This window comes from Mus caroli, unplaced genomic scaffold, assembly GCF_978045245.1.
Source record: "Mus caroli unplaced genomic scaffold, Mus_caroli_1 scaffold_2, whole genome shotgun sequence".
Lineage (NCBI taxonomy): Eukaryota > Metazoa > Chordata > Mammalia > Rodentia > Muridae > Mus > Mus caroli.
In genome coordinates, this window is record NW_028227257.1 from 990,668 (window position 1) to 1,009,680 (window position 19,013).

The window sequence follows — 19,013 nt, forward strand, 5'->3', positions numbered from 1 at the left end:
ATAGGGCCAGCTGTTGAGTGAACCAAGCCCAGCACATAGCAAAAGCTTGTTCCAGCCAGGTGTTACTTGAATACAGAGCTTATAGCCTCTGGGCTCCATCCATCAGCTCTTCAACAGAAACTTCAACCCACCTTCCCTGGAGGACATTAACATCTAACATATAAAATGGCTGACAGCTGTGCCCTTCAACTCAGTGATCCACCTGCAGGTGCCTTGCTCTGGTGTCCTCCTATTGATGATGTGCATCAGAAGCTAGGACATTTACTACAACAAATCCAGGGACCAAACACGCCCCAGAAGGGATGTGTGGGTGCATCTGGGGTTTGGTCCCTAGCAATGTTCTTGCAATCACATGATAGGTCACAAATTTGCCTGTTATTCCAGTTCCAGGCTATCAGACACCTTTTCTGACCCTTCACATGCACCAAGCACACACATAGTGCACATATATGCATGCAAGCAAAACACTCATACAAATAACATTTATTTTACAGGGGCTGGAGAGATGGCTCAGGGTCAGGGTATAAGAGCATTTACTGCTCTTTTAGAGAATCTAGGTTCAATTCTCAGCATCCACTTTGGGGTCCGAACCATCTATAACTCCAGTTCTGGGGTATCTGACACCCTCCTCTGGCCTCCCTGAGCACCAGGCACACATGTAGTGCATAGACATACATGCAGGCAAAACACTCATACACATAAAATTAAAATTAATAAATCTTTTAAAAATTACATTCAAAAGATTTATTTTATGTGTGTGCGTGTGCCTGCTTGTCTATATATGCATCACGTGCATTCAATGCCAGAAAGAGTTCTGGAACCCCTGAGACTAAAGAATTGTAAGCCATCATGTGGGTGTTGGAACTAGCCCCAGGTCCTTTGTAAGAACAGCAAGTAGTCTTGAGCACTGAGCCATTGCTCTAAACCTCAAATAAAACTTTTTTAACGACGGGAACAGGGAGGAGGAGTCTGTGTGTGGTAGCAGGTTCACTAAGCAAAGAGCTTGCCTGAAAGTGAATGGCTAAATGGCTAATGGGGTGAGTTCTTTGTTGGAGACTCTTTGACGGATGAACTTTCCCCACGTGGAACCCAAAGGGGGCCGTCTAGCTTTCCTCAAAGTCCTCTTGTCTTTTACTCTGGGTGATGGAATCAGGTACTGAATCTAACGCGAATACTGGTCATTCTGGCACACTCCTGTCAGGCTCAGATTGTCACGGGGCAGGCTAGGAGGCCAGCCCAGCAGCCACAAAACTCCGGGACAGGTGTAGCTAAGTTATAACCTCCCACAGTCTCCCCAATAGGCGCCGCCCCAGGAACCCCACGTGACTCTCGAGTCGCCCCGCCCCATCCGGTCCGGTCCCGCCCCTCCAGCGCGAGACTGAGTCCCAAGCGCGAAATCCTGGGCGAGGAGCGACGGTGCGCAGGCGCAATGGTGGCGACTCGACGGCGCTCCCGGCCTGCCCCGCGCGCTGACGTCGCGTAGCTTCGTCCCAGCCGCCGCGGCCGCCATTGGAGTCGGCGCCCCCTCAGCCTGTCCGCTACCTTCCGCTGCTTCCCGCTGTTCCGGCCCGCGTGCCTACAGCTGCCGCCGCGCCCGGCCGCACCCGCGGAGTTGGCGGCGGGGCACGGGGCCGCGCGCGGCGTGACAGGCCCGGCCTCGTGGGAGGCCCGAGCCGGCGGCGCCCGGGTCCCGCGCCGCGCTGTTCATGAAGCATGTCGGCCACCAGCGTGGACCCCCAGGTAGGGGTGTCTCGGGACCACGGTCACGAGACCAGGCCGTGGACAGGGCAAGACAGGTTGCGGTCTGGGCCGCGCCGGGGACCTGGAGGCTGAGCTGGGGTTAGGGTGCGGGGTCCGGGCTGGGAACAGGGAGGCCGGGTCGAAGATCTGAATACCAGGCCGGGCCACGGTTCTGGGGTCCAATGGCGGGGTCGCTGGGCTTGGCTGTGATCAAAGTGTGGGAGATCTGGAGGCCCGGCCCGGGTTGCGTCGCCCTCCGGGTAGCGTTCTTTTCGGATAGTAACTTTGTGTTTCCTTTCCCGGGCTGGGTGGTGTCCACCCGCATATCCTGGCCTGCGGCGATGCAGAGAACAAAAGGACAAGATAATAAAGGTGAGGAGAGTTCCGGGAAGTTGTCCGGACTTTAGAGGAGAACGGGGCAGCGCCAGTCCGTGTGGACAGAGAAAGTCCACCAAGACAGCCTGGGATCTGAAACTTAGTTTCCTCCTGTAAGCTTGGAGGAGATGAAAGTTTCTATTTCCGGGGTATTTGACAGATTGGAGGGGAACTAGAAAAATAAAGGCGTACCCGGAGTAGTTCAGATAATATTTTGCAATTTCCCCCTTGACCCTGCCAGAACAGTTACCTGGTGGGGAAAGAAATGGTGATCAGACGGCCTTGCAGAGGTCTGAGTGACTGACTGGTCCTCTGTTGCTAGGTAGTGGATGGCTCTTGAGGAGAGTCAGCCAGCTAGCTGTGGATCCGGAGGCCCTGCTCTCCACCCTTAGCTATAGTCATTGTAAGTTTATTGTTATCTCCTGTGATATTCTGGCTTGTAGTAAACTTCCAAAACTCTTATGAGAACTCCAGAGTGACACTAAATCCTGGGAAGACTGTTTTTAACCAGTGCATGTTGTTGTTACTTGGGTGTAACCAAATATGGCTCATCGTGTTTTAAGATTGGAAAAGGCCCAACACTTTATTTACCATTCCTTTCCTTTCCTTTCCTGGCTGTGCACTGTAACAGTGGAAAGTAAGTGGAGAATCAGATGATAGTAAGCTTAGGTTACAGCCCTTTCCAGCTGAGCATCCTGCCCTCAGATCTCTGCATAACTGGGCTCTTAAAGCATGTGTCCGCTATTTGCCTGGAGTAGAGTATTGGATTGGAATAGGGAAACCCTGGGTTCGGGCCCCACCTTGGGGCGGGGATGGGGGGTGGGGGATCACAAAACTGGCTCCAAGTCTGGTTGCAACAAAATGACATCTGACCGAATTATAATTATATTTTTACTTAAAAAAAAAAGGAAATTAAGAAAAGTTGTGCGATGCCATTTAACTAGTCATGTAAACATCAGCTCTCTATAGGGAGTGTGCCCATTTTGAAAGATCATATCTGCTAAAAACTGATGAAAATAGACTTTACTAAGGTTTTCATGCTTAAAAGTAAATTTTTTTAAAGCTTGAAGGTAATATTTTGCAACTTTTTGTTCTAGTACAAAATGGTTCTTTGCATCAGAAGGATGCAGTTCATGACAATGACTTTGAGCCCTACCTTTCTGGACAGTCCAATCCGGTGAGTTTTATCTTATTAGCATATTTTTTATTTAAATACTTTGCTTGTAACACATTTACTGTAATATTTCTATTTTTCTATCCCAAACAGCAAAGAGACAGTCTCGAAAGTATTAGAAATGATAGAGTGGTCTTGAAGATTTGCTTCGTGCAGGTTTTCCTGCTGGGCCTGGGCCTGTGTGTTAAAGATAGTTTTCTCTGTAGATCAGCATCTCATGGAGGTTGGGTACAGGCAGACTTTTAGCATTTGTGGGCTGGGGATGGAGTGCTTTTTTTTAATGGTGTTATAGGACTGTATGGTTCCCTGAAGCTTTGTGCCATCTTTGTTTTGTCTCTGGAGGGTTGGAGGAGCTAGGAGAGTAGGTAAGTTCTGGACAGTGCAGCAGACTCCTACCTGCATCAGGAGACTTGCCATCCTTGAATCTTAGTTTCCTTTTGTATGAATCAAAGAATCCTGCTCGCAGGACTGTTGGGGAGATTGGCATTAGAGAGGGTATGTGTAAAGCACAGAATAGTACCTTATGGTCAGGATTTCTTACCTTTGGAACTGTAGAGCCCCTTCTGTTTTCATGTGTATGTATGTGCATAGGTCTGTGTGTCCAGGGAGGTGTGTGAGTGGGGTGGGGATGTCAGGAATGATCCTCTGTCACCTTCTGCTTTATTCAGTGATGCAGGGTCTCTTGGACCCAGAGCTTGCCAGTATGGCTAAGTCTCAATTATTTCGGGACTCTCCAGTCTTTTCAAGTAGCCACCACACTCATCTGGTATTTACATGGGTTTGAGGGGATCTAAACTCTGTTCCAAAAGCTTGAGTGGCTATCACATCAAACTGAGCCATCTCCCCAGTCAGTACTTTTATTTTTTAAGTGTAAGTGTGTGTGTACATGCACAGGTGACCTCAGAGTCTAGAAGAGGGTGTAAGAGCCTCTGGAATTAGAGTTACAGGTGGTTGTGAACTGCCTCTTGCAGCAGACCACAGTTCAGTTGCCATATAGGGTGCTGGTAACTGAACTGTGGTCCTCTGCAAGAGCAGCAAGTACTCAAAATCTGAGCCATTTCTCCAGCCCAGACAATTAAACATTGTTTTAATGAGTCCTTTTTGCATGTCATGTGTATGTGCAATGTATGTTGATCATAGCAGCCTCACATTTCCCCAAGGTGCCCCTCCTACCTTCGTGTCTTTTTCCTCTAACCTACTGGGGCCATGGGCATTTTATGCCTAAGCATTTTTTGGCTGTTCCCTGCACACCCTGGCTTCCACCCACTAGATTCCCTGTGCAGCTACCATGAAAATTGTCTGCAAGGTGTTTCCTGGTAACAAAATTGCCCTGCTTAAAAGCCATAGGCAATCTGGGCATGGTGGTACACACTTTTAATTCTAGTATTCAAGGGTAGAGACAAAGGAATTCAAGGCCAGCCAGGGTTAAGTAGTAGTAAGACCTATCTCAAAATAAACAAACAGAAAGCCATATGCAATTTGAAATTTAGATTTAACCATAGTGTCTGCCACTTTTTTTTTTAAGATTTTATTTATTTTATGTACATGATAAGTACACTGTAGCTGTCTTCAGACACACAAGAAGAGGGCATCAGATCCCATTACAGATGGTTGTGAGCTACCATGTGGTTGCTGGGAATTGAACTCAGGACCTCTGGAAGAGCAGTCAGTGCTCTTAACCACTAAGCCATCTTTCCAGCCCATGTCTCTGCCACTTTTAAATGCATGCTGCATATTTAGAGTCAAGCAAGACTTTTTGCCTGGTTGTTGTACCAGAAGGAAATAGATTACCTGCCCCCCCCCCCCATTTTTTATTTTTTGCTCATCTGACCTTCTAGGTCATCTTAGAGCATTTTATATAACTTTCCTCCATGTTTCTTCCCACCACATTGAGATATCAGAAGCCTAAGAGTCTGAGGGAGCCTTAACCTATAGGATTACATGGTTGTCCCTGAATATCTGGGCAGTCAGTATAGGGTTGCAGAACTGACTTGGCTTTAGTCATGGGCTATTGGCTATGACAAGAACAAGATGTTAAACAAAACTATTCTTTTGAATAGCATATTTCCTGGTTTTCTTTTTTATTTGGTTTTTCAAGACAGGATTTCTCTGTGTAGCCCTGGCTGTCTTGGAACTTCCTCTGTAGACTAAGCTGGGCCTCAAGAGTCAGAGATCTGCCTACCTCTGCTTCCTGAGTGCTGGAATTAAAAGCTTTCACCACCACTGCCTGGCTCCTGGTTCTCTTATAGCCGTGGTATATATTAAATATTAAAACAAGGAACAAGGGTTACTTTACTATGTTTGAAATGTTTTTATAAAATAGGAACTCATGGAATACTTGGGAGGTGTTTCTTAAAAGTAGAGTCAATTTTCCCCCTTCCTGTCAATTGCATGTCCTTGAAGTCTTGGGGAAAGTGTGAAAAGGAGTGTTCTTCAAGATAGCACCCTTAGTACATAGCTTTAAAGTGGCACCTCATGTCTATGTTCAGATGTACTTTTTAGTAAAGTACTTTCAGCATATTGCTTAAGAATACATTTCCTAGAAATGCCCAGCTTTATTAGGAGGTTCGTAGAAAGTAGCAGCACAGGAGGCTTTCAGGCCTTCCCTTAGGCATGAAACAGCTGAGGACCAGCATAACAGCCTTTACCTGTGTGGAGCAGTAGAGTCTCCAGTCACTTAGCAGGTGCCTGCTCTCTTAGTGTTGCTTGTTTCTTCATATGGGGCCAAAAATGCCATTCTGCCCCCCTACTTTTCTGTAGTATATCCTTGTGCCTAAAGGTTATTTAAGATGCTGGGTGGACACTGCCACTCATGTTCCACGGGGCCACGCTGAAGGTTGTACTTCTGCTCATTTGTGAGGAACTGCTGGCCTTGGGAGCTCTTAGCTTATCTTGAAAATTGAGCCTCCTCAACCACGAAAGGTTTTTATCAGAGTTTATGTGGGGTTTTTTGCCTGCAGCCAGAGTTAAATTAAATAATGCTGTGCCTTGTTTGAGCATACGCAGCCTCTGTTGTTTGTGAATGTCTGGGAGAAACTTGACACTTGGGTTACTGCCATGTCTATGCAGTTCTAGTAGGCTTGGATTAGCACTTATGTGTATGGCCATTCAGCCTGTGTCTGGCTTGGATTTTTGTGGTTACATGTACATCTATAAATGTCCTTAAAAGTTCCAGTGGTGGTACCCAGTAAGGAGGGATTTGCTACCACTACAGCTTCCCAGAGGGGAGAGGGAAGGATGCTCCTTGCTTAAACAGATGTAAAAATTCTTGTCAGAAACTGCTGTCTCTGCTTATCAGTCAGATAAGGGGTTCACACCACAGTCTCAGAGGGATCAGCCCTGAGGAAAGACCTGGAAAGTGCCTGGCTGAGTGAGCGTGGTGTCAGGGTTCTCTAACATTTCCTTTGTCTGTCGTTTCCTCCTGAAGCCAGTGTGTGCGTGATGACTGACAGCAGTCCCAGGAGTCCTAGACACTTGCTCACCTTTCTCCAGCCTTGCTTTTAGTGCTTTCTTAAACATAATGGATTTGATTTGATGAAGAGCATGTGTCTCGGCATGGTCCAGAGATGATCTGTAGGGCTGGGAAGAGACTGTCCTGCATCTCCTTCCAGTTTCAGTCACCTCATTGTTCAAATAGTCTCAGAGTTTTTTCCTTCTCAGAAAAAAAAGTGTAGAAGTATTCTAGTCATTTAAAATCTATCCCCCTTGTCATTCAATGTGATTAAACTTGGATTAATAATAAATGAACAAAAACTCTTAATTCTAGAACAGATTTATGGCTTTGTTATTCTTTACTGTTTCCAAATGATGTAGGGATAACAGCCGACATGGTTATTTAAATTTATTTAAATTCTCTTTAATTTTTTGGAGTCTCTACTTTGTTTATCTGATTTTCTAGTTATCAGGATCAGGAAGAGGCCTAAGAGCTCCAAGTTGTATTTTCAACTGTCAGTGGTCTCTGGCTTTGCCTGGAAGATGTGTTTGCCTTCCTTGTGTGGTCTTGTACACCAGCTTTGATTAGAAATCTTAAATATGGTACTACCCAGTCATCTGATGAGCTGTGGGAACCCAAGTGTTGTACTTAGAGGTGTGTTTCATATGTGAAGAGCAACTTTTGAGTTTGGTTGCATAACAGTTTATTCAGCTGTGTCTCTGGTAAACCACTTTCATACTATACCTTCGATGATACTGTGGAGCTACCAAGCCAGAAGGGACCGTTTGCTTGGGTTATTTACAAGTGAGCATAAATCCACAAGCCTGTGCCTGACCATACAGAGGGAGGTGGATAGCTTGGACAGGTTCTGCATGCTTTACCAGCAGCACCAGTGTATTTATTTCCAGGTCATACTTGAGCTAAGTAGTTACACATCTCAACCAGAATAGGCACCATGTACTACAGACTGATGGGAACCACTTCCTTCCCAGAAAAGTTGTATATCATGGACTGGCAGTCAGCGTGGCTTACAGAGTTGTGGGAGCAGCTGCTACAGGTTTCTTCTGCATAAAATAGCCTGGTTGAGATAGCTTTACAAAGTAGCTTGATGCTTCTACTTCAGCAACTGAAAGGAAATAGGGAGGTAATAGAAATTGGTGTATCCGTGGGGTTGAGGTAAAAACTGGAGTTGGCCTAAAGCACAGTTTGACAGTGCTGTGGGCCTCCCGGGTTGGAGAGAATTAGGAGAGGTGTGGCTGCTGGTTCAGAAGCAAAGGGAGGGTGTGGCTAGGTGTTTGGATTTCTGGAGGATGCCTGCAGCACTTTTCAGGAGATCTTAGTAAACAATGACCTTTTAATCTGGGATTTCCATGGGGTTTAATTTTATCTTTGCTTACTCCATCTCCATTCTACAACTCCTGAGAAGCAGTGAGGTTTCCCCAAGGCTGTATCTTGCAGGCAGGCATTGCCAATGCTTTTCTTCTTTGGTGTCTCTGTCCTACAAGTGTGTTTCTACATGTACATTTTTAGTTGAAGCATCACACCCTGGTCTTGAGGTGTGGTGATTTTTTTTTTTTTTTTTTTGGTTTTTTGAGACAGGGTTTCTCTTAATAGCTCTGGCTGTCCTGGAGCTCACTTTGTAGACCAGGCTGGCCTCGAACTCAGAAATCCGCCTGCCTCTGCCTCCCAAGTGCTGGGATTAAAGGCGTGCGCCACCACGCCCGGCTGGTGTGGTGATTTTTGTAGAGAAAGTTAGCTGGAATCTTTGTATTAGGATCTGAAAGAAACACAATTTTAGGATTTGGGGCAGGATGTTGGAGGTATGTGCTTTGCACCTACAAGTTCAGGTAGCATTTGGCCAGTACTGGCTGGAGAATAATGGGGGCCACCTATTGTGTGGTGTTTATATAGCTCTGTGTGTGACCTGCGTTCTATGCCTGCTCTTCAGGTGGTAATATTTCAGGAGGGCTTTGAGAGCTGTTGTTGTTGTGATGAATCTTACCTAACAATCCTAAATTGAGTCAATCTCAGTTAAGGCCTAGGTAAATGTCGGAGTGACCTGAGTATCTTTTCTGAGTCCTTACTGCTGCTTGTTGGTTTGTGGCCAGTGGGTTAGAATGACAGACCACAACTAGGTCTTCCCTTCTATCTGTCTATTTCTCATGCATAAAGTGTTAGCTAAGAAGAGGGAAGAGGACTGGTCTTCTTTGGAAGGACTGTGGCCTCTGTTTTGTATCCATGAAGGTATACTTCCCTCACAGAGCAAGACTTCTGCTCAGACCTCATTGATTCTTCTTCCCCCTGGCCTTGTTGCTCAGGCTCATTTGAAGGATGCTTGGAGGAGATTCATAACAGGAGGCTGCAATGGAAGAGCCAGAATCACTGAAATCTTTTCAAGAGAAGATATACCAAGTTTTTTTGTTTGGTTGGTTTTTTGTTTTGTTTCGTTTATAGAATATTTATAGTGACCTGTTTGTAGATGTTAAAAGTTTTCATTACAAGGAAGCAATTACTTCATGTTAAGTGATAGTTCTGAAATTGTGTGGTACCTAGTGGAGCTTTCTTACCTTCACTGGACATGTCCACCCCCAAGCACAGATTGCCATGCTATAGGAAGGTCTCTTCACTTACATCACTGAGGCTTCCCTTTCAGAGATTGAAAAGAAATATAATAAGGTAATAAAAACTGACCTGTTGGTTGAGGTAGAAACTGAAATTGAGCCCAAAGCACGGTGCCTGTTTCTCACTAAACCTTGGCTGAGTGTCTCTCCAAAGGATGGTTTCCTAGAGTTTCCAACTCTGCAGTCTATACCTATAGGCTAGGAAACTCCTTAGAGGTGTAGTGAGGCTACCAGGTCAGGATGGTGAAGCATTCCACCCTCCTACCTTTTTGCCCCTCTTAGAAGCTTCTGCTATGGGTGGAGTTGGGGCTTAGGAAGACTTCACTAAAGTGGGTCTTCTGGTATCAGCAGGGGTTAAGAACTCCATGGACTCGATACTGGTAAAGGCACAGCAGAGGCGCCTGTGCTCCACTCTGAGCACCCATAAGTGTGCCCAGGAGACCATGAAATGTGAAGAGCAGACCCTAGAAAAACCCAGCTGGGGTAGCTATCAGGAATATTGTGTAGGAGAGTCTTGAAAGTGACATTGAAACCAGTGCCTAGGTGTGTGTTAGGTCAGTGAGCTGGAGCCTGCTGGTCTTATTGACTGTCAGAGCCATCTTAGTGCATTGTTAAGGCTGTCCTCATGCTCTGCTGTGCTATCGTTGTTGTAAATATTCCTACTGCAGGACTGGGTTGGATTCCTCAGATGGTGACAGCAGAAGGGTGGTTTGGCTGGGTCATTTCACCTGAGTTCAGATCATTACAAAGCAGGCTTTGTGCTTTGAGACAGCAGTCTGGTTTGCATTTGTTATTAATGACTTTTGTTTTGACATTGGTGGACATATCTGTCATTTAGGAAGAAATAATCGTGTGCTATATTATATTAGGCTGGTTTCTGCACCTGTGTATGAGGTGGTCAGCATGCTGAGCTGTCTGACAGTTGTCTAATTCATCACCTGTTTATTTTCACAGAGTAACAGTTACCCCTCGATGAGTGATCCTTACCTGTCCAGCTACTATCCACCATCCATTGGATTTCCTTACTCCCTCAGCGAGGCACCATGGTCCACTGCAGGGGACCCTCCCATCCCGTATCTCACTACCTATGGACAACTTAGTAATGGAGACCATCACTTCATGCATGATGCTGTTTTTGGGCAGCCTGGGGGTCTGGGGAACAACATTTACCAGCACAGGTTTAATTTTTTTCCTGAAAACCCTGCATTCTCAGCATGGGGGACAAGTGGTTCTCAGGGGCAGCAGACTCAGAGCTCAGCCTATGGGAGCAGTTACACTTACCCACCTAGCTCCCTTGGTGGCACAGTTGTTGATGGGCAGACAGGTTTTCACAGTGATTCCCTCAACAAGGCCCCTGGGATGAACAGTCTGGAGCAGGGCATGGTTGGCCTGAAGATTGGGGATGTTACCACCTCTGCAGTTAAGACGGTGGGTTCAGTTGTCAACAGTGTGGCACTGACTGGTGTCCTTTCTGGCAATGGTGGGACAAATGTAAACATGCCAGTTTCAAAACCAACTTCATGGGCAGCCATTGCTAGCAAGCCTGCAAAACCACAGCCTAAGATGAAAACAAAGAGTGGGCCGATAGTGGGGGGTGCACTGCCTCCTCCCCCTATCAAGCATAACATGGACATTGGTACTTGGGATAACAAGGGCCCTGCTCCAAAGGCCTCCGCCCCCCAGCAGACACCATCCCCCCAGGCTGCCCCACAGCCCCAGCAGGTAGCTCAGCCTCTCCCTGTTCAGCCCCCACCTTTGGTCCAGCCACAGTATCAGAGCCCTCAGCAGCCACTTCAACCCCGCTGGGTGGCTCCTCGAAACAGAAATGCAGCATTTGGGCAGAGTGGAGGTGCCAACAGTGACAGTAACTCTGTTGGAAATGCCCAGCCTACTTCTGCCCCAAGTGTAGAATCCCACCCTGTCCTGGAGAAACTGAAAGCTGCCCACAGCTATAACCCTAAAGAGTTCGACTGGAATCTTAAGAGTGGGCGGGTGTTCATCATCAAGAGCTATTCTGAGGACGACATCCACCGTTCCATCAAGTACTCCATCTGGTGTAGTACTGAACACGGCAACAAGCGCCTGGACGGCGCCTTCCGCTCCATGAGCAGCAAGGGGCCTGTTTATCTCCTCTTCAGTGTCAATGGGAGTGGACATTTCTGTGGGGTGGCAGAGATGAAGTCCCCTGTGGACTACGGCACCAGTGCTGGGGTCTGGTCTCAGGACAAGTGGAAGGGAAAGTTTGATGTGAAGTGGATTTTTGTGAAGGATGTGCCCAACAACCAGCTGCGGCACATCAGACTGGAGAATAACGACAACAAACCTGTCACAAACTCCCGTGATACACAGGAGGTGCCCTTAGAAAAAGCAAAACAAGTGCTGAAGATTATTGCTTCCTATAAGCACACAACCTCTATCTTTGACGACTTTTCTCATTATGAGAAGCGCCAGGAGGAAGAGGAGGTGGTGCGTAAGGTGAGTTGTTCTTAGGCACCTCTTACACAGGTGACCTGCACTGCAGGCTGGAGTATAATGGACAGTCTGTTGGTCTAGTGACATTTTCCTGAAGCCTTTATTACTTAAAGAGCATTCATGCTGAGATTGTCATTTCTTTTCATGAAAAGTTGTTTGTTAGATTGGCTTCTAATCTTTTTGTCCCGAGTTAGGTAACTTGCTTGTATGAATAATTAAGCATTTTGAGGGAGGAGATGTGGAGAAAGCAAGGTAGTAATGCTGTTGCTAGTACCATTAAGTTACCCTTATCACAGGTACTGATAAAACATTAAGAAAGAGATGGCATTTATTTCCAGTCAGTGAAATTCTGTAGGTTTAGCTTTTTGGGTATAAATAATAGACAGGCATTCCATAAAAGTGGCATGTGTTCTTAGAAATAATTGTTAGTGATTTTTTTTTTTTTGCTAGTATCATCATATGTACATTTATGCAAACTGAAGATACCTAGAGCATTTATAGATGAAACCACTTGGGACCACTGTGTTAGCACAGTGCTGTTAGTGCAATGTCTGCCTCCATTAGAGCAAGGATAGTGAATGAAACTTGGGTACTACTTTTGTCTAGTAGCTAGCTGTTTGTGTTCATGCACAGTTTTCTTTTAAATACTGAATTTTTAAGAGTTCCATTAAAGTGCAGTGGGTGGGGCTGGAGAGATGGTTCAACGATTGACTGGTATTCCCAAGGACCTGGGTTTGATTCCCAGTACCCATATGACAGCAGTTGTCTGTAACTCCTGTCTCACGAGATCTGAAACCCTCTCTAGCCTCCAAGGGCACTACACTCATGCAGTACATAGACCTATATGTACTGGTAAAACACACGCATACAAATAAATGATATCTCAGAAAACAAGAGACTTTCCGGTTCTTTAAAAATATACTAGCTCTCAGAGATTGGTGATAGGCTTAGGGATAAAATTCTGCTCCTCATCTGCTTGTATCTTTAAAATCCCAATTGTTTTAAAACTTTTTCTTACTTTTTTTTAAAACTCTTTTAAGTTTTTTTGTGTGCCTTCATGAGTTCACATGCATCTCATGCATGCAGATACTTGCAAAAGAGAAATGAAGGTATTGGATCCACTTGGAACCTGCAGTTAGAGATGTTGATGCTCAGAATGAAATCCAGGTCTTTGGCAAGAAAAGTGTTAGCTCCTAATTCTACCATCTTAAAACTTACATTATAAACTTGATTCTGAGATAGCCATGTCTGTTAGGTCTCTCTGGTCTTATGGTAAGCCTTTTGAGTGACCTGCAGGGGTTACAAGTTAATTAGCATATAGTTAGGTTAGGGTCCCTGGTGGTTAGGTGACCATTCTGGAGGTCAGCATGAAAAACATCCTAGAGAGGATTGGCGACTCTTACCCAAACTAGTTAAATTGTATTATTGAAGAAGACAAATGAATACTCTGATTTTTAAAAATTGTTTTAGTGGAATTTCAAAAATCTCTTTACCCAGTGTAGGACAGTCCTTTGATGATTCACATCTTTGTTGGGACTTATGCCAGTTGCCCACCAGCTATTCTGTTTTTCCCTCCAAGAAGTTGGGTGTTTTGGGGTTGAGAATCTAGGCTGTTAAGAATAAAGTGGGAAGCTGAGTGATGTCGGCACACACCTCTAATCCCAGCACTCAGGATACAGAGAGAGGCAGGTGGATCTCTAAGTTCCCTGTCTCAAAGAAAAGTGGGGTGAGGTGTGAAGAGCTGCTCCTTCCTTCAGGCTAAAATGTGCCTGCAAAGTAAGTGGGTGAGGCTCCCAGAGACACCCAAGGTTCTCCTGACCTGAGGACAGACCCACCTTATGTTCATCATTGACAGACCTCACCACTTTCAAGTAGCATCTGATGTTTAGAAAGCAAAACATAGCTAACATTTTCAGTTTCCTTTTCATAGTTTTCTGGTCCAGCTATAAATAGGAAAATATGCTAATTTTTCCTTCCTTTCATTTTCTAAGGCATGGTTTCTCTGTGTAGTTGTGGCTGTTCTGGAACTCACTTTATAGTCCAAGCTGGCCTCCAAGTCCTACTTTGATACCTTGTTTTTGTTTTAAAGATTTATTTATGTATGTGACTACACTGTCACTGTCTTCAGACACACCAGAAGAGGGCTTTGCATCCTGTTACAGATAGTTGTGAGCCACCATGTAGTTGCTGGGAATGGAACTCAGGACCTCTGGAAGAGCCGTCAGTGCTCTTAACCACACTGAGCCATCTCTCCAACCTGACAACTTGGTTGTTGTTGTTTTGTTTTGTTTTTTAAATGTTTGTTGTTGTTTTGAGATGGGGTCTCACTATATAGCTATGGCTGGTCTTGAACTTGAGATCCATGTACCTCTCTGCCTCCTGGGCTTTCGAATTGAAGGCCACCTCTACACCTGTTATTTTGGGTATTTTGTTTGTTTTTGAGACAGGGACTCAGATACTTTCTTTTTTCCATTTAAATTTGGTTTTATTCATTACATTTTACACATGTATTGTGTGCTGGGGTATGTGCAAAGGACAGCCTGGGGGCTTGGGGGATTGGCCATTACATTTTACACATGTAGTGTGTGCTGGGGTATGTGCAAAGGACAGCCTGGGGGGTTGGCGGCTCATTTTGTCATGAGTTCTAGGGATCAAACCCAGGTTGTCAGGCTTGCCACATGTGTTCTAGCTTGCTGAGCCACCTTGCCATCTCTACATAGTTGTTTTCTTTTGTTTAATCTTTAAACAGGCCCTTCTTAAAGAGTATTTAAAACAATGGCAGTTGAGTGTTCTGCATATTGCCTACTGGCTGCTGACCGTAGTCTGACAGGCCTCCAGGGTGAATCACATACACCTGGCCCTGTAAGAATGATGTGTTCTGTGTACTTCATCTTTCAGCTGCATCAGCCCCCTCCAAAAAGTTTTATGAGTAATGTTACTTCTTTTTTTTTTTTTTTTTTTTTTTTTGGTTTTTTTCAAGACAGGGTTTCTCTGTGTAGCCCTGGCTGTCCTGGAACTCACTTTGTGGACCAGGCTGGCCTCGAACTCAGAAATCCGCCTGCCTCTGCCTCCCGAGTGCTGGGATTAAAGGCGTGCGCCACCACGCCCGGCGTAATGTTACTTCTTTAAAGAGCAGGTGACAAGCTCTATAGCTATTGCTAGGACTGAAGGCTAAAGGAACCAGACACTGTCTCCCTCCTCCAGCTGCTTTAATAGCAGCCATTGCACTCTGGGGAGACAGGCTTCTGCTTGAAAAGTGTTTTTCTCTTTGCACCTCAGGGTAGAGGGTTATGAATTCTTACTAGTGATCCTCCTACTCATTGATCTGGGTGAGAAGCCTCACCTTGGACTTTGGATGGTAGTAGTTGCTGTGGCTGGCATATGTTTAGTCCAGGCTAGCCCCAAAGGAAAGTAGAGATGTTGGCTCAGATGTAGTTAGGCACAGTAGCATGTGCTGGTGATCCCAGTGCTTAAGAGGTGTGTGGGGGCAGAAGGATCAGTTCAAGACCACCCTTAAGTACATGAAACATTGTCTCAAAACAAAGCCTAAAGTGAGCAATTACAAACTACAGTAACTGTATAGGTAGGTATTCTACAGACAGCTTGCTCAGTTCACACCTAGGATGACCATGCTGAGGACTGAACCTTTAACCTGAATGTAGTTTTTGTATTTATGCACTTTCTCAAATAGCATGACAGTGGTACATGAGGGAGACTGGGGATGATGGGAGTGTGTGTGTGTGTGTGTGTGTGTGTGACAGATAGACAGATATGTGACTACTGTACAGTGGGTCCAAAAAGGGTTAGGACAGAACATTGTGTATGTGGTGCATGCTCCTTGCATCAGAGACACTTTGTCATTGGCTGGATTTAGATGAATTGCTAGAGAAGACAAGGTAGCTACTAGACGGACGCACTGATCAGAAACCAGCTAGGCAGACATGAAGACTGGGTGTAAATTCCAGGTTGGTGTGACATGAATGCTGGGGATAGGAAGCTGTCTATGGATGTAGGAAGTCAGCTCAGTTGAGGAGCTATGCCCTGACTTTGTCAGTACTGCTGGAGGCCATAGAGGAAACTTGAGCTGATGGGAAGGGCTTAAACTAGGTAGGTCTAGCTTGTCTTCCTATCATACTTGGCCCTGACTTGGAGCTTACTTATAGCCTGTCAGATTTTGGTATTTTCTCAGTGATTGGTTTGTCAAAATTAAAGAAATTTAGAAAAATGATTCCTTTGTACTGGGCGTGCTAGAGTGCCTGCCCTGTGTATGCCGGTCCCTCCCTGGGGTGCAGGTGCTTTTTTTGTTCTACTGTTTCTTCACTGGCATGATTGGCACATGAGGGAGAGCTGGCTGGGTTGGGGGAGGGGAGGCATGGGATGAGTGGGCAGAAGACACATGATTGGACATGTCTCTGTAACTTCTGTGCAGAGGGTCTTGAGAAAGGATAGGACAGCATATGGTGGCTCCTGCCCTGGTCTGTGGGACCAGGCTGATTAGTAAGTCAGAACTAGATCCGCAGGGACAGCCCAGACAAGCATACATCCCCTTTTGCTGCAGTCAACAAAGTGGCCTGAGGCCTCGACTTTGTGGGCCTTCACCTGCAAATCAAAGTGCTTCATGAGCTCATAACCTCTTCTCTTCTTTTTACAGGAAAGACAGAATCGAAACAAACAATAAGAACAAGCCAGTTTGTTTTTGGTTAATGGTTGACTTTGAAAACAGAGTTTTAAAGCTGTATGCTTGGTGCTGTCTCCGAGTCAGCTCCAGTGTCGTCCTCGTGCGGGGTTGATTGTTGCATCTTTATCTTTGTAGTTCATTTTTGCCAGATGGATCTGCATTCATTTGTATTTTTCTATGTATTATAATATTGTAGAACTCACTAATAAAGGAGTATTTTGTTTGTCAGCTTATCAGTCAGATTGACCTAATGCAAAATATAAATATTCTTCAAAACAAAACACCTAATACATCCCAAAGATATTTTTATTTTGGCAGAAATTATGTTCTTATTCTTATATCTAGTCATTTAATATCCCTATAGGATACTTCATATTTCTTGTCCTCTCCTGCTTTACAGCAAACAAAAAGCCCATTCAGCATGTGCTGTTGATGTCTCTTCACAGTACTGAAGTGGCTTGCCATTTTACTATCTGTGGTATCCATCATATTGCTGACCTGCCCTTTTGAGTTTCCTACTAGACAAATAGCTTTTAGTTTTAAGTGTGCTCACAGCTGTCTATGGGCAAGCTGTCCATAGTTTAGTGCCCACACAGAGCGGTGCTCCAGTTCTCCTTGCCACCGTCTGCCACTGCATGAGGTTCGGGCTCTGTGGCAAGGAACTAGAAGGTGTTTTAAGTCTGGTTCAGCTTTGCAACATTCTTAGTTGTTTGTAGATCATTTTTAGTTGTCTTCTTTCTTTAGAGAATCCTGATGCTGTCTTAAGTTTTTATACCAGTAACGCTAAGCTTTAATTGTAGGAATCTGATAGTACAGGCAGTGTGATGGATGCTGCTGCCGACTGTAAATTTCACTGTGTGTCTATTTTTTTTTTCCTGTTGAATGGGTGAAAAAAGCAAAAAAAACAAAAAATCCTTTAGAAAACAAATTTGCTATCATGTTTTGTGGAATGAGGAGCCTCGGAGGAGCTCACCGCCATCTGGAGTTGGAGTTTAGCATGAAAGTGGTGCTCATGCCCGACGCCCTCGCATACTGAATCTGCACGCGCCCACTGTAGAGGATCTTTACTGTCTTAGAGAGCAGATACCTTCCGAAACTATTTACTCCAAAAGACCCTCTGAGTTAACATTTAAGCTGTATTATTTAGACTTGTATTTAGAACGTGTCACTTCCTCGAGCTGTTACTGCCTGTACGGAGTCGTGGACAACATCGGATACCTGTCCTCTAGGAGAATACAAGCCTTAATAAACACCTGTTGAGCAAGCTTGTGTGTTCTTGTCTTCCCTGGTATATGTGCCTTGTCTCTCTTATAGCTGAAAATCTATGGGGTCTGCTCTAAGCAGTGGAAGCCAAAGGCTGCAGTTTTGCTTACTCCTGGGTACTAAAGGGACAGAGAAACTTTCATAGCTCCATGTAGGACTTGGAATTCAGTCCCCAACTGTGTAAGAATGTGAAGCTGACAGGTGGACGAACTGTTCAGCAGCCATACATGACTTCGTTTGCACACTTGCCTCCAGGCTGGTATTCCTTGATCTCTCTCCCTTATGTCTTCTGAAAATTCACGGTTGTAGACATCCAATGTACTCTCTCTAGTAACTAAATCTCACATGTTAAACATTTCTTCCTCCCCCCACCCTTGTTTTAAAATTAGGTATTTTATTTATATTTCAAATGCCATCCAGAAAGTTCCCTGTACCCTCCCCCTGCCCTGCTCCCCTACCCACCCACTCCCACTTCTTGGCCCTGGCGTTCCCCTGTACTGGGGCATATAACGTTTGCAAGACCAAGGGGCCGCTCTTTCCAAGGATGGCCGACTAGGCCATCTTCTGATACATACGCAGCTAGAGACACGAGCTCCAGGGGGTACTGGTTAGTTCATATTGTTGTTCCACCTATAGGGTTGCAGACCCCTTCAGCTCCTTGGGTACTTTCTCTAGCTCCTCCATTGGGGGCCCTGTGTTCCATCCAATAAATGACTGAGCATCCACTACTGTGTTTGCCAGGCACTGGCATAGCCTCACATGAGACAGCTGTATCAGGGTCCTGTCAGCAAAATCTTGCTGGCCATGTAAAACACATCTTAAAGGATGTACACCAGGGCATCTGTGTGGAGATCAGAAGATAACTGGTGGGCGAGCCCAATCGTTGCTTGCTGAATCCAGGGATCAAACTCAGGCTGTCAGGTTTGGCAGCAATTACCTTTACCTACTCAGCCATCTCGCTGGCTCCTTACTTTAATGTTTGTCCAGCATTTTTCTTGCAAAGAAAAAAAAAAAAAAAACACAAATCCAAGCTGCAATACAGTTAGCTGCCCCTCCATTTTGAAAACTGTCATGTAGCCCAGGTTGGTGTTGAAATCCCAGTCTTCCTGTTTGTACCTCCCAGGTGCGTGCTTGAAAGCTCTTCTTCCATGTCAGTCTACATCTGTACAACCTGACATGTGCTATTCAGATAAAAACCTAAGTGATCTCATGCTTTCCCCAAACACTGCCTGTCTCTGCTTGGAAGATAATGGTTGA

At 45.3% G+C, this 19,013-nt stretch overlaps 1 protein-coding gene across 1 annotated transcript; it reads left to right on the top strand.

The window, feature by feature from the left end:
• Positions 1–1,428: 1,428 nt before the first annotated feature.
• Positions 1,429–17,757, top strand: Ythdf1 (YTH N6-methyladenosine RNA binding protein F1). Its single transcript, XM_021156205.3, has 5 exons — positions 1,429–1,740; positions 2,088–2,112; positions 3,213–3,292; positions 10,298–11,818; positions 16,467–17,757. Exons 1-5 carry the CDS (start codon positions 1,714–1,716, stop codon positions 16,491–16,493), a joined length of 1,680 nt encoding a protein of 559 aa, XP_021011864.1. The 5' UTR covers positions 1,429–1,713; the 3' UTR covers positions 16,494–17,757.
• The last annotated feature ends 1,256 nt before the right edge of the window (positions 17,758–19,013 follow it).